General features: G+C 42.0%; 1 protein-coding gene across 4 annotated transcripts in view; it reads left to right on the plus strand.

The window, feature by feature from the left end:
• LRRK1 (leucine rich repeat kinase 1) overlaps positions 1 to 12,212 on the plus strand; it is a 132,374-nt gene that overhangs the window by 49,463 nt on the left and 70,699 nt on the right. For all 4 annotated transcript variants that reach the window (XM_047862162.1, XM_047862163.1, XM_047862165.1 and 1 more), the window contains exons 4-6: positions 5,784 to 5,955; positions 8,602 to 8,781; positions 9,207 to 9,355. In XM_047862162.1, the coding sequence (XP_047718118.1) occupies positions 5,784 to 5,955; positions 8,602 to 8,781; positions 9,207 to 9,355 (501 nt within the window). The remainder of the gene's footprint in view (positions 1 to 5,783; positions 5,956 to 8,601; positions 8,782 to 9,206; positions 9,356 to 12,212) is intronic.

Genomic DNA, 12,212 nt, shown 5'->3' on the forward strand with positions numbered 1-12,212 from the left:
AACTACTAAGGAAATTCAATTCACAAGTTAAAACCTCCTAAAAAGAAATCTATAAGGGGGCCTGGGTGGCTCAGTCAGGTAAGCAACAGACTTCGGCTCAGGTCATGATCTCATGGTTCACGGGTTCAAGCCCCACATTGAGCTCTGTGCTGACATGACAGCTCAGAGCCTGGACCCTGCTTCAGATTCTGTGTGTGTGTCTCTCTCTGCCCCTCCCCTGCTCATGCTCTCTCTGTCTCTCAGAAACAAACATTTTAAAAAATTAAAAAAAAAAAAAAGAAATCTATAGACCCAGATACCTCCATGGGAGAATTCTACCAAAAGTTTAAAAAAGAATTAACACCAACTCTACGAATACTTTTCAACACTTCTGTGAGTCCAATATACCTGATACCCAAACCAGACAAAGACAGTACAAAACAGAAAAGTACAGATTGAGCCATCATGAATATAGATGCAAAAATTCTTAACATACTACAAATAGATTTCAACAATATATGAAAAGAGTTAAACACCATGATCAAGTGGGATTTATTCCAGAGATACAAGACTGATTCAGTACAGTACTCAATAATCAGCCAATATAATCCTCCATATTAATAGACTGCTACAGACTGAATGTGTCCCCCCAAAATGCCTATGTTGAATAAAGTGATGGTGTTTGGAGTTGAGGCTTCTGGAAGGTGATTAGGTCATAACGCTGGAGTCTTATGAATGGGGTTAGTGCTCTTATTAAATAGATCCCACAGACCTCCCTAGCCCTATTCTGCCATGTAAGACAGAAGAGATCAGCCACTGGGAGGAAGGCCCTCATTTGACCACATTGGCACCATAATCTCAAACATTCAGCCTCCAAAACTGTAAGAAATAAATTTTTGTTATTTTTCTGCCACTCAGTCTGTGGTATTTTGTTATATCAGTTTGAATGGATTAAGGCTTAAAGTGAAGAAGAAAAAAAATCACATTATCATATCACTTGATGCAGAAAAAACATTTGACTAAATTTAATACCCTCATGATAAAAACTCTTAGAAAATTAAGAATGGAGGGGAGCTTCCTCAGCCTGATGAATATCTACAGAAACCTACAACAAACTTCATACCTGATGGTGAAAGACTGATTTACCCCTAAATTGGGAATAAGACAAGGATATCTATCCTCAATGTAATACTGGAAGTTTTATTTGAGAATAATTATATAAAATTATATTCAATATATTACTGGGAGTTCTGGCCAATGCAGTAAGACAAGAAAATGAAATAAAAGGCATACACATCTGAAAGAAAAATAAAACAATCTCTTTTTGCAGATGACATGACAGTCTACATAGAAAATCCAAAAAAGAAATTATCCATAAAGAAAAAATTGACAAATTAACAACTTTTGCTTTGAGAAAGACCCTGTTAAGAGAGAGAAAAGAGGGGCGCCTGGGTGGCGCAGTCGGTTAAGCGTCCGACTTCAGCCAGGTCACGATCTCGCGGTCCGGGAGTTCGAGCCCCGCGTCGGGCTCTGGGCTGATGGCTCAGAGCCTGGAGCCTGTTTCTGATTCTGTGTCTCCCTCTCTCTCTGCCCCTCCCCCGTTCATGCTCTGTCTCTCTCTGTCCCAAAAATAAATAAACGTTGAAAAAAAAAAAAATTAAAAAAAAAAAAAAAAAGAGAGAGAAAAGATAAGCTACAGGCTTGGAGAAAATACTTGCAAATCACATATCTGACAGGACTCATCTCTGATTCATACATAAAAAATCTCCCAACATTCAACATAAAAGGCAAACAATCCAGTTAAGTAATGTAGGAAATAGATGAAGAAACATTTTGTTGAAGAGTATATACAAATGGCCAATAAATCCATGAGAAGATGTTCAACATCATTAGCCATTAGGGAAATGCAAATTAAGACACAATGGAATATAACTACATATTGATTAGAATGTCTAAAATTAAAAAAAAATAGAATGCCAAATTCTGATGAGGATGTAGAGAAACTATCTCTCATTCATTATGGTGAGAATATTTCCATTCCGGAAAATAGTCTGGCAGTTTCTTTAAAAACAAAAACACACTTACATTATGACCCAGCAAGTGCACTCCTGAGCGTTTAACCTAGGGAAATGAAAACTTATGTGCGCGCAGAAATCTGTGCATGATTTGTTCTTAGCAGTTGTACTTGTAATAGGAACTAGATACTACATAAAACTCTTAGCAGATGAGTGGTTATACATACAATGGAATATAATATAAAAGTATACTAGACACATATAAAATGTAATATATAGTATAAATATATTAAAATATAAATATGATACTAAGTAACACAAAGAAACTCTTTGAAATATGCAGCCGTTCAGGTGGATCTCAAGGGCATTATGCTGAGCAGGATATTAAAAAAAAACAATCTCACAAGGTCACATTCTGTATGATTCCATTCGTATATAAACATTCTCAAAATGGCAAAATTATAGAGATGGAAGAGACATTTGTGGCTGCTGGGGTTAGTGATGGTGGAGGGCAGTAAGGTGAGTGTGACAGTAAAGCGGGGGAGGGGAGGCTGGAGAGACTGGTCTCACAATGGAGTAGTTCTGTATCTTTTTTTTTTTAAGTTTTAAGTGTTTATTTTTGAGAGAGAGTGGGGGGGAGGGGCAAAGAGAGAGGGAGACACAGAATCTGAAGCAGGCTCCGGGCTCCAAGCTGTCAGCACAGATCTCGATGCAGGGCTCGAGCCCACAAACCACGAGATCATAACCCAAGCCTAAGTCTGATGCTTAACCGGCTGAGCTACTCAGGCACCCCGGAGTAGTTCTGTATCTTGATCACAGTGGTGTTTGCACAAGTGCAGAATGATATACCCACATTGTACTAACATCAAATTAGTGGGTTTGATCTTGAAGTACAGTTGTGTAAGGTGTCACCATCGGGGGAAACTGAGTTAAGGAAACATGGATGCTCCTCAAGACTGTCTTTGCAACTTCCAATGAGTGTCTACTTCAAAGCAAACAGAAAAAAAAAAAATAAGTGAAGTCTAATTCCACTTTTATAACATTTAAAAACTGGCCAAGAATGAATCTGTGGTGTTGAAAGTCAGGATAGTGGTTATTCCAGGTAGGACAGTGACTAGAAGGGGGACTTTGGAGCACAGATAATCTTAGGTTCCGTGGTCTGGATGTCCATTACATGAATGTACTCACTTGTAACAGTTCATGAAACTGAACACACAATTTGTGTCCTTTTCTGTAGGTGTGTTATATGCCAATAAAAGTTATAATGACTGCAGGTGCCTGGGTGGCTCAGTCGGTTAAGCATTCGACTTCAGCTCAGGTCACGATCTCAAGGTTCATAAGTTCAAGCCCCATGTCAGGCTCTGTGCTGACAGCTCAGAGCCTGGAGCCTGCTTTGGATTGTATGCCTCCCTCTGTCTGCCCCTTCCCTGCTCGTGCTCTCTCTTTTTGTCTCAAAAATAAATAAACATTAAATTTTTTTTTTTTAAGTTACAATGACTAAAGTAAAAACAGAGTTTGGTTTCATGTGGGATTACCCATGTGTTGATATGGATGAACATGTTCTGGAAGGCTGTGTAAAAGCACTTTCCTTTGCAAAAGGGCATTGGGAAGTAGAGGTATGGAGGGAGGCCTCCTTTTTTATTTTATACTTTTCTGTGCTATTTGAATTAAAATGAATACACGCTATAGAGCCTCTGGGCTGTCTCTAGCCAGAGTGCCAGCCCTGACCTTTCCTGCCTTCTGGTTCCTCTTGGCTTCAGGCTGACTCCTAGGAAATTACCACTTCATGAGGATGGGGCTTTTAAGCCTCCAACCCACTAGCGTCTAGACAGCTGTTGGTTGTGTGCAGTGAATCATTTAATCAATCCCTGTGGTTTTTCTCCCTAATGCAAGTGCTTTCCTGGAGTGGCAGGCCTCCCGGGCCCCACCCCGGGCAGATTGGCAGGCCAGTGGGTTTTGCTTTTTCGGTCATATTGAATGAGTATGTCACGTCACCAGCTCATTCACTCTCCTTCAGAGCCCAAGCCTCCCTCCAGGTCCCACAGTTCCTGGGAAGTCTTGGATAGAATGGGGAGAACATAGGTTTGGGGCTAGACAGACCCCAGTTCAAATCTTGGATAGTTCTGCAGACTGTAAATTCCCTCTCTGTGGGCAAGCCTTCATTTCCTCACCCACAAGATGGAAATACAGTGTGAAAATAAATAAAAGAAACCTCACTTAAACTGGAGTCTGGAAGCCCTGAAGGGGAGTTCTCACGTACTATCACTCACCTTCAGAAGCAAACCCTGCATTCTCCAAGGAGGCTTACTTACCACACCGCAGCTGGAGGAAGGAAGAATTTCTCCTTGCCCAGCAACAGCCCAGCCAATGGGAACTCAGTGAAACACCCTCCCAGCTTCTTCCTTTTTCCCTTGTAAAAGTAAGCCCCTCTCTTCTGTTCTCCAGACTTGGCTATGGTTCACTGTAGTTGGCTTGTCCTGAATTGCAATTCCTCTGCTATTCCCAAATAAACCCATTTTTCAGGTAAAATAAATGGCTCTTTACTTTTTAATTTTAAGTCTATTTATTTATTTTTGAGAGGTGAGGGGGAGGAAGAGCAGGAAGAGAGAGCATCCCAAGCTGTGAGAACAGAGCCTGACGCGGGGCTCGATCCCACAAACCGCAAGATCAATACCTGAGCCGAAATCCAGAGTCAGACACTTAACTGACTGAGCCACCCAGCCACCCAAGGCTCTTTTCTTTTTTTAAGATCAACAACAAATACAGTCCTCACAAGACTGTTATCAGGATGAAGTGTGACCATGTAAATAGGACGTTCAGTGCATGATAAGAGCTTAATATATCTGTCCCCATCCCTGGGATTCTGTTGACCCATCCCTGTCCATCTCACCCTACAGTGACTCTGAAAGCACAGGTTTCCTAACCTGTTCAGCAAGCAAAATGTGCTCTTTCATGCCACGGATTGGTTCTGGCACCCTCAGTGCTCATCCCAGCTTCTTACACACAGTAGTACGTCCTCAGTAAATGTCAGTGATGGCACAGACTGCCTCAGTTCCAATGTGGGTTCTGTGTGCACCTCCTTGAACACCGCTGATGCCCAAGTCCATGGGGAATAGTCAAGTTCCAGGAGGACTTCACGTTTCAGTAATGCAGTCACACGCTGCACATGCCAATCCAGCGTTCTTTTGGCAGCTCCGGTGAGCCCACGAAAAGCCAAGGCCATTTTTATAGTCTTTGAAAGCCATTTCCTAGCTGTGTGATCACAGGCAAGCTACAAAACCCCTCTGAACCTCCACGTCCTTGTCCATGTGTTAGTATTCTGCCTCAGATGGGGATACTCACACGGTCCCCATCCTCGTGAAGGTTATGGCAGCTTATGCTGTCCCAAAGAAACAGAATGGGAGCCACATTTATATCCAGTTGTCTAGCAGTCACATTCAAAAAGGAAACAGAAACAGATGAAATATCAACCATATATTTTATTTAATCCGAATGTATTAACGATCATTTCAACACATGATCAATATAAAAATTATTGACGAGGTCGTCGACAGTTTTGGACTGAGTCTTTGAAAATTGCGTGTGATTTTATGCTCCCGGCTCCTCTCACTTTGCGTGAGCCCTCTTTGCAAGTCCCCAACACCCACATGCGACCCATAATGCCATCCCAGACAGCACAGCCCAGTCTTGCCCTCGGACTTGGCGAGGCATTTCGAGTTGATTCTCTTGGTACTTCCTAACAGCACCCAGCTCCCCAAAGTCCTATTGTTCCTGCTCTATTTTGACCAGGGCCGGCTCCTGAGCATCTCAGCAGCCTATGGGGATCTGGAGACCGTCCGATACCTTCTCACCGAGAGACGGGTGGAGCTGCCCACGGAGCCCACCGATGACAACCCAGCTGTGGTGGCAGCGCATTTTGGGCACACTGACGTCGTGCAGGAATTGCTTGAATCTTTGCCAGGTAAATGCCAGGGTGTGAGTTTCTTGGCTACCTCTCAGGACACCCTCTTCTTAGGAATCAGATCGGCATGCGGGGCGGGGGGGGGGGGAGGCGGGGGAGGGCTTCCCCTCCAAATGCTGGTTTCTTCACACTTTTACCAAAGCAGGAGCTCCAGAAATCTGGGGCATCAAACTGACAACCAAAGTCAAAACTGCCTGCCAATGGCAACACCACATCCCACATCTCACTCCCTTTAGCTCAGGAGGTAAATGTTCTCATGCCATATTTGATAAGGAATGTGGATCTATGTCCCTTTTTTAAAAAAAAATTAAAAGGTTATATTCTTTAAAGCAGTTTTAGATTTTCAGAAATACTGATTTGAAAGGACAGGGAATTCCCATATACCCCCCTGCAAAAAGTTCCCCTGCTATTTTTACTTTGTATCAGTGTCATACATTTGTTACAACTGAGGAACTTGAGAGACATGGAGATTTCAAAAGGTGGTCCCAGCTCTTTCAGAGCTCCTGGTCAAGCCGAGGAAATCAAAACAGAACGGAGTAACTCCGTGCAGTGTAACTGTGCTGAGGTTGAAGTATTTACACAGTGGTCTGTGTAAATACACAGACACAAAGGGAATGTCTTGTCTGGGCACAAGGAAGGGTCTTCATAAGGAGATGACATCTGAGCTGGGTTTTGCAGGGTGAGTAGGAGTTTAGTCAGCAGACAAGAGAAGGAAGGGCTGAGGTTGCCTACTTTTGCAGAGAAGGGGCCTGAGCATGGCTGGACCTGAGCATTATTTTCAGCTGCTCTTGGGGCATCCTATCTTCAACTCAACTAGGGACAGAGTTGCTGAGGACTGAAGGAGTCTAGAGCATTGTTCTGGAACCTGCAGGAAGTGCAGAGATGGGCGGAACAGTGTGTGTGTGTCCCTGTGAATTCCCAAACTGGAGGGGAGGGCAGCCATTGTTAGGAGTTATGTAAGACCAGAAGACACACAAGACACAACTAGAGAACAAGGGAGGGTTTGAGAAGAGGAGATTCGAGGCTCGCAGGGGGTGGGTACATCATTATGTAATTTCTGGTCTCTGTAGCTGAGCAGAGATAGCGCAAGGGAGGAAGAGGCCAGATGGAGACCAAAATGGGGCTCCCTCTGAGTATCACTGGATTGGGACTTCAGAAAATACATGTAGGGGTTTCATATGGTTCAGAAAGAACCCTTTGGTTTCACGTGTTTAAACCTTTTAGTTTTGCATGGCTTAATCCTTGACTTTGCCATTTACTGTGGGACATTTGGCAAGTTCCCAGACCTCTCTGAGCTTTGAGTTCCTCATTCGAAAATCATAGCTTTGAAATATAGCCTGATACAGCTTCCTAAGACTGGTGTACATCCATCCTCAACAGCAGTTAGCAGCATGATGACTGGATTTCTCGTCTCTAGATATCCTGGCGGTAAATGAGTTAGGGATCACTTGTTAATATGTGTTCAAGTACCACCTCCTTTGAGTTGTTAATTCTAGTTACCAGAGGGAGAAGATGGGACATTTATTTACCATCTGCTGTAGCCCAGGCACTGCATCAGATGCCCTTTGTGCTGAATCTTCATTTCTTCCACCCCCTCCTCACCCCTATGTCCTGGTCAATTTCTTACCATGGAGGGGAGGGTCCCCATCTCCATGCTTGGGACCACTTTGGTTCCTAAGGACTTTCAGCCTCTGGAAATGAGACAGTGTTATAGTGCACTTGGCAAGTGTCAATGTGGAAGATGAGATCATTTTTCCATGGCAGCTACATCTAAAAGGCATTGCATTCCTGTGAACTTGAAGATATTGTAACACTTTAGCCCACACTGTCTCTGTTCATTCAGTGGGCTAAATGTTACTTCATTCTGGAATTAAGTAGGTGGTTCTTGCAGGGAGTAATTCTCAAAATTCTAGGCTGGATAGTTAGATCTATTTCTTTCACCATAGCTTTTTTCTTTTCATTTATGAAAGTAGTATATGTGTCTTACAGATATTTTTGAAATGCAGTAAAGTGTTAGTACTCTGAAAACATGATGACATATAATGAGTTAGAATGTTTTGAGCCAGGCACTTGACATACATTATGTCATGCAACCCTCACGTTAAACTTGGGAGGGTGAGTGTTATTATTCACATTTTAGCAATGCGTAAACTGAATCAGGGAGAGGCGAAGAAATTTGTTTTAAGATTACACCGCTGAAATGTTTTAACCCTAAGCTGCCCGTCTCCAAAGCCCATGTCCCTGTATGTAATGCTGTTGGTGGGGATGGGGATGGGGAGAAGGATGAGGGGAATAATGGTCATAATCCCACTACCCAGAGTCAAAGCTGCAACACTGGGATGGTAACTTTTAGTCTTACTTCACACATACATTTTTTTTAATTCAGTTATAATTACACTATATATGCTGTTTCAAATGCTGCTTTTTCTCCTTTGGCATTATGTGATGAGCAAGTGGGTTTATAATGATGTGGGAAAGTGTCCCATGCAATTCAGAGGGACTGTTCCAGAAAGCAGCATCAACCTGACAGAAGGCACTTTCAGCTAGAGACAGGCCAGCTCTATCAATGGTCCAAGGGGACATGGGAGTGGGAAAAACCAGAACCCTTCAGTGACGCTTTCCCTTTGTCCTGTCATCTCCTCCCAGGCCCCTGCAGCCCCCAGAGGCTGCTGAACTGGATGCTGGCCTTGGCTTGCCAACGAGGGCATCTGGGGGTGGTGAAGCTCCTGGTCCTGACACACGGGGCCGACCCGGAAAGCTACGCAGTCAGGAAGAACGAGTTTCCCGTCATTGTGCGCTTACCCCTCTACGCGGCCATCAAGTCAGGTGGGTCCCCCAGCCAATCCTGCCCATGGGAAGCCTCAAAGTTTCCACATGTGGGATGATGGCTTCACCCTCACTTATAGCTCTTAAAGAGCCTGTATGGAGACATTTGAAAATTCCATTATTTGCCTCTTTTTCAAGATGTCTGCACCTTCCCTCATTTGCCCCACTCACCCCTGCAAGGGGATTTCAGTGACAGGGACCAACTGTGGCAAATGGGACTGTAGTAGGAGGCACACCACAGGTCAGGGTCCCACAAAAAGTCTCTCACTAACAGGAATTTGACACCTCAAGGGAAGTAGTAGAGGAGCTCTACCAGCACAACTACCCTTTGCATTCCCATTTCACATATTAGCGTCCGCCATTTTGGACAGCTGTGCCACACTCTACATCTGAATAACCTTAGCTTCCCATTTTCTGTCCTTTAGGAAATGAAGACATCGCCATATTCCTGCTTCGGCATGGGGCCTTCTTCTGTTCCTACATCTTATTGGACAGTCCTGACCCCAGCAAACATCTCCTCAGAAAGTACTTCATTGAGACTAGCACCTTGTCCAGCAACTGTCCGGGAAAAATGGTGAGTTGTCCCTGCCTATGGATGAATGGATAAAGAAGGAGTGGTACATATATATGATCGGATACTTTTCAGTCACAAGAAAGAGGGACATCCTGCCATTTTCAACTAGATGGATAGACTTTGAGGACATTGTGCTAAATGAAATGAGTCAGACACAGAAAGGCAAATACTGTATGATCTTATTTATGTGAGGAATCAGAAAAAGCCAAACTCATAGAAACTCAGAGTAGATGCTTTGCCGGGAGCTGGAGGGTGCAGAAAATGCGGAGATGTTGGTCATACTGTATAAACTTCACTTATAAGACAAAGAAGTTCTGCAGATCTAATATACAGCTTTGTGATTATAGTTAATAATATTGTATTATATACTTGAAAGTTGCTGAAAGAGTAAATCCTAAATGTTCCACCCCAGAAAAGAAATGATGATTAGGTGACATGATACAGGGGTCAGCTAACACTATGGTGGTAATCATTTTGCAACATATAAGTGTATTAAATCAAGTTGTACACCTTCAACTTACCCAATATTATATGTCAATTATATCTGAATTAAACTGGAAAAACATGCAGAATGTGGTTTTAGTTAGTTTTCCATTGTAATAACAAAAAATCATGTTGCGTTACTTCCATTATCATCAATTTGGCTTTTTATGTTTTTTAATGTTTATTTATTTATTTTAAGAGAGAGAGAGAGAGAGAGAACAAGCAGGGGAGGGGCAGAGAGAATCCCAAGTGGGCTCCACACTGACAGTGCAGAGCCCAACGGGGGGCTCAATCCCACAAACCATAAGACCATGACCTGAGCTGAAATCAAGGGTTGGATGCTTAACTGACTGAGCCACCCAGGTGCCCCCAATTTGGCTTTTTAAATCTAGCACTCTAGATCAGTCAATGTGGCTAAAAGCCATTCTTTTAAATACATGCCTGAGATGCCTAGGTGGCAGTTAAGGTCAGTTAAGGTCAGTTAAGCATCTGACTCTTGATATTGGCGCAGGTCATGATCTCACAATTTGTGAGATCAGGTACCACATCAGGCTGTGTGCTGACAGTGCAGAGCCTGCTTGGGATTCTCTCTCTCTCTCTCTCTCTCTCTCTCTCTCTCTCTCTGCCCCTCCCCCACTCGCTCTGTCTCTCTCTCTCTCTCAAAATAAATACATAAATAAGCATACATAAATAAATAATCAAACAAACAAATAAATAAATGTATCGAGTGAATGTAGCTTAGTTGCCTCTGCCCTTTTCCTGTTGGTGGACATTTGGGTTATTTCTCGGTTTTGCCCTTTGTAATACAGCCTGGTTTTCTAGGATATTTGCTTCTGTAGATCTAAATCCTAAAAGTGGATCACTTTCTCAAAAACCTATGGGGTTTCACTCTTTCACCAACATTATATGGGCAATCTCTGTTCCCTTGGCTCTAGATATCCAGAAGCCTTTTAATTTTTATCAGTCTGTTGGATGAAAATGTGAGCTCCTTGTTTTTTTGTTTGTTTGTTTGTGTGTGTTAATTTTTTTAATGTTTATTTACTTTTGAGAGAGAGAGAGACAGAGCATGAGCAGGGGAGGGGCAGAGAGAGAAGGGACACAGACTGTGAAGCAGGCTCCAGGCTCTGAGCTGTCAGCACAGAGCCTGTCATGGGGCTCGAAATCACGGACCATGAGACCATGACCTGAGCCGAAGTCAGATGCTTTACTGACTGAGCCACCCAGGCGCCCCTGAGAGCTACTTGTTTTACTGGCCACGCTATTGTTATTAACAATATCAAACATCTTGTCATATCTTTATGAACTATTTGCCTTTCCCCTCATTCACATTAGTTGCTTGTTACTATTTGTTGATTATTTTCCTAAAGGGTTGGTCATCTCTTCTCATCTTGGAGGACCTTTTGTATATCAGATTTTAAACGTTTTTTAATCATACATATTGCCAATATTTTCTCCAATTTCTTATTTTTCTTTTTTGTCTGTTATCTTTTGTGATAACAAAGATCCAAGAATATGTAATCAGGTATGTCTTTTTCTTATGGCATCTGGGTTATATAAGAAAGTCATTCCCGCCTCAATTTTATATAAATATTCTCCTCCTGGGGTATCTTGTAATATTTTTATTCTTTTATTTTTTATATTTTAAGCTTTAATTTTTGTGATATGTATTTGTATGTGTGGTGTGAGGGAGGGAATCTAGCTTTCACCTTTGCTAGATGGATGTTCAGTTATTCCAGCACAATCTTTTAAATAGAACTTCCTTTTCCTTCTGAATTGAGATGTCACCATGGCTATTTTCCCCAGGATCTATCTGTATGGATTTTGGGATTCTCTGTAGTGGTCCACTGGCCTGTTAATCTATTTCTAGGTAAATGCCATACTTTTTTGATAATAGACATTTTTTTTTTTAATCTTACAGCCTATTAATGCATATTTTCTACTTGTTATTTGGGTTTCTTTCTTTGAAAATATATTGACTGTTATTACACATTTGTTCTTCCATTTTGTGCATTTCCAGCAATGACTCTGTGTAGCTTTTATGTTCTTTAATGAGATTTTGAATTTTATTTTATATTTTTATTTTTCATACTTTAAAAAGATTTTATAGTTTTATTCATAAATAACCTGGACCTATCTTGTTTATTGCTTTTCCCACTATTTGAATAAAATACAATTCTTTTCCATGTCTGTTTTCACCCTGATGTTACTGATATGGAGGAAAGCTTTTTTGTTTATTTATGTTTAATCCAGTCCCTTTGCCAACTTCTCTTATTAATTCTAATAAGAGAACTATTAATTCTAATAGTTTTTAGAAGAGTTCTTGAAACTTTTAGGCATGTGATTAAGTTATCTGCAAATTCCAAATAGGTTTGTC

This window comes from Prionailurus viverrinus, chromosome B3, assembly GCF_022837055.1.
Source record: "Prionailurus viverrinus isolate Anna chromosome B3, UM_Priviv_1.0, whole genome shotgun sequence".
Taxonomy (NCBI): Eukaryota; Metazoa; Chordata; class Mammalia; order Carnivora; family Felidae; genus Prionailurus; species Prionailurus viverrinus.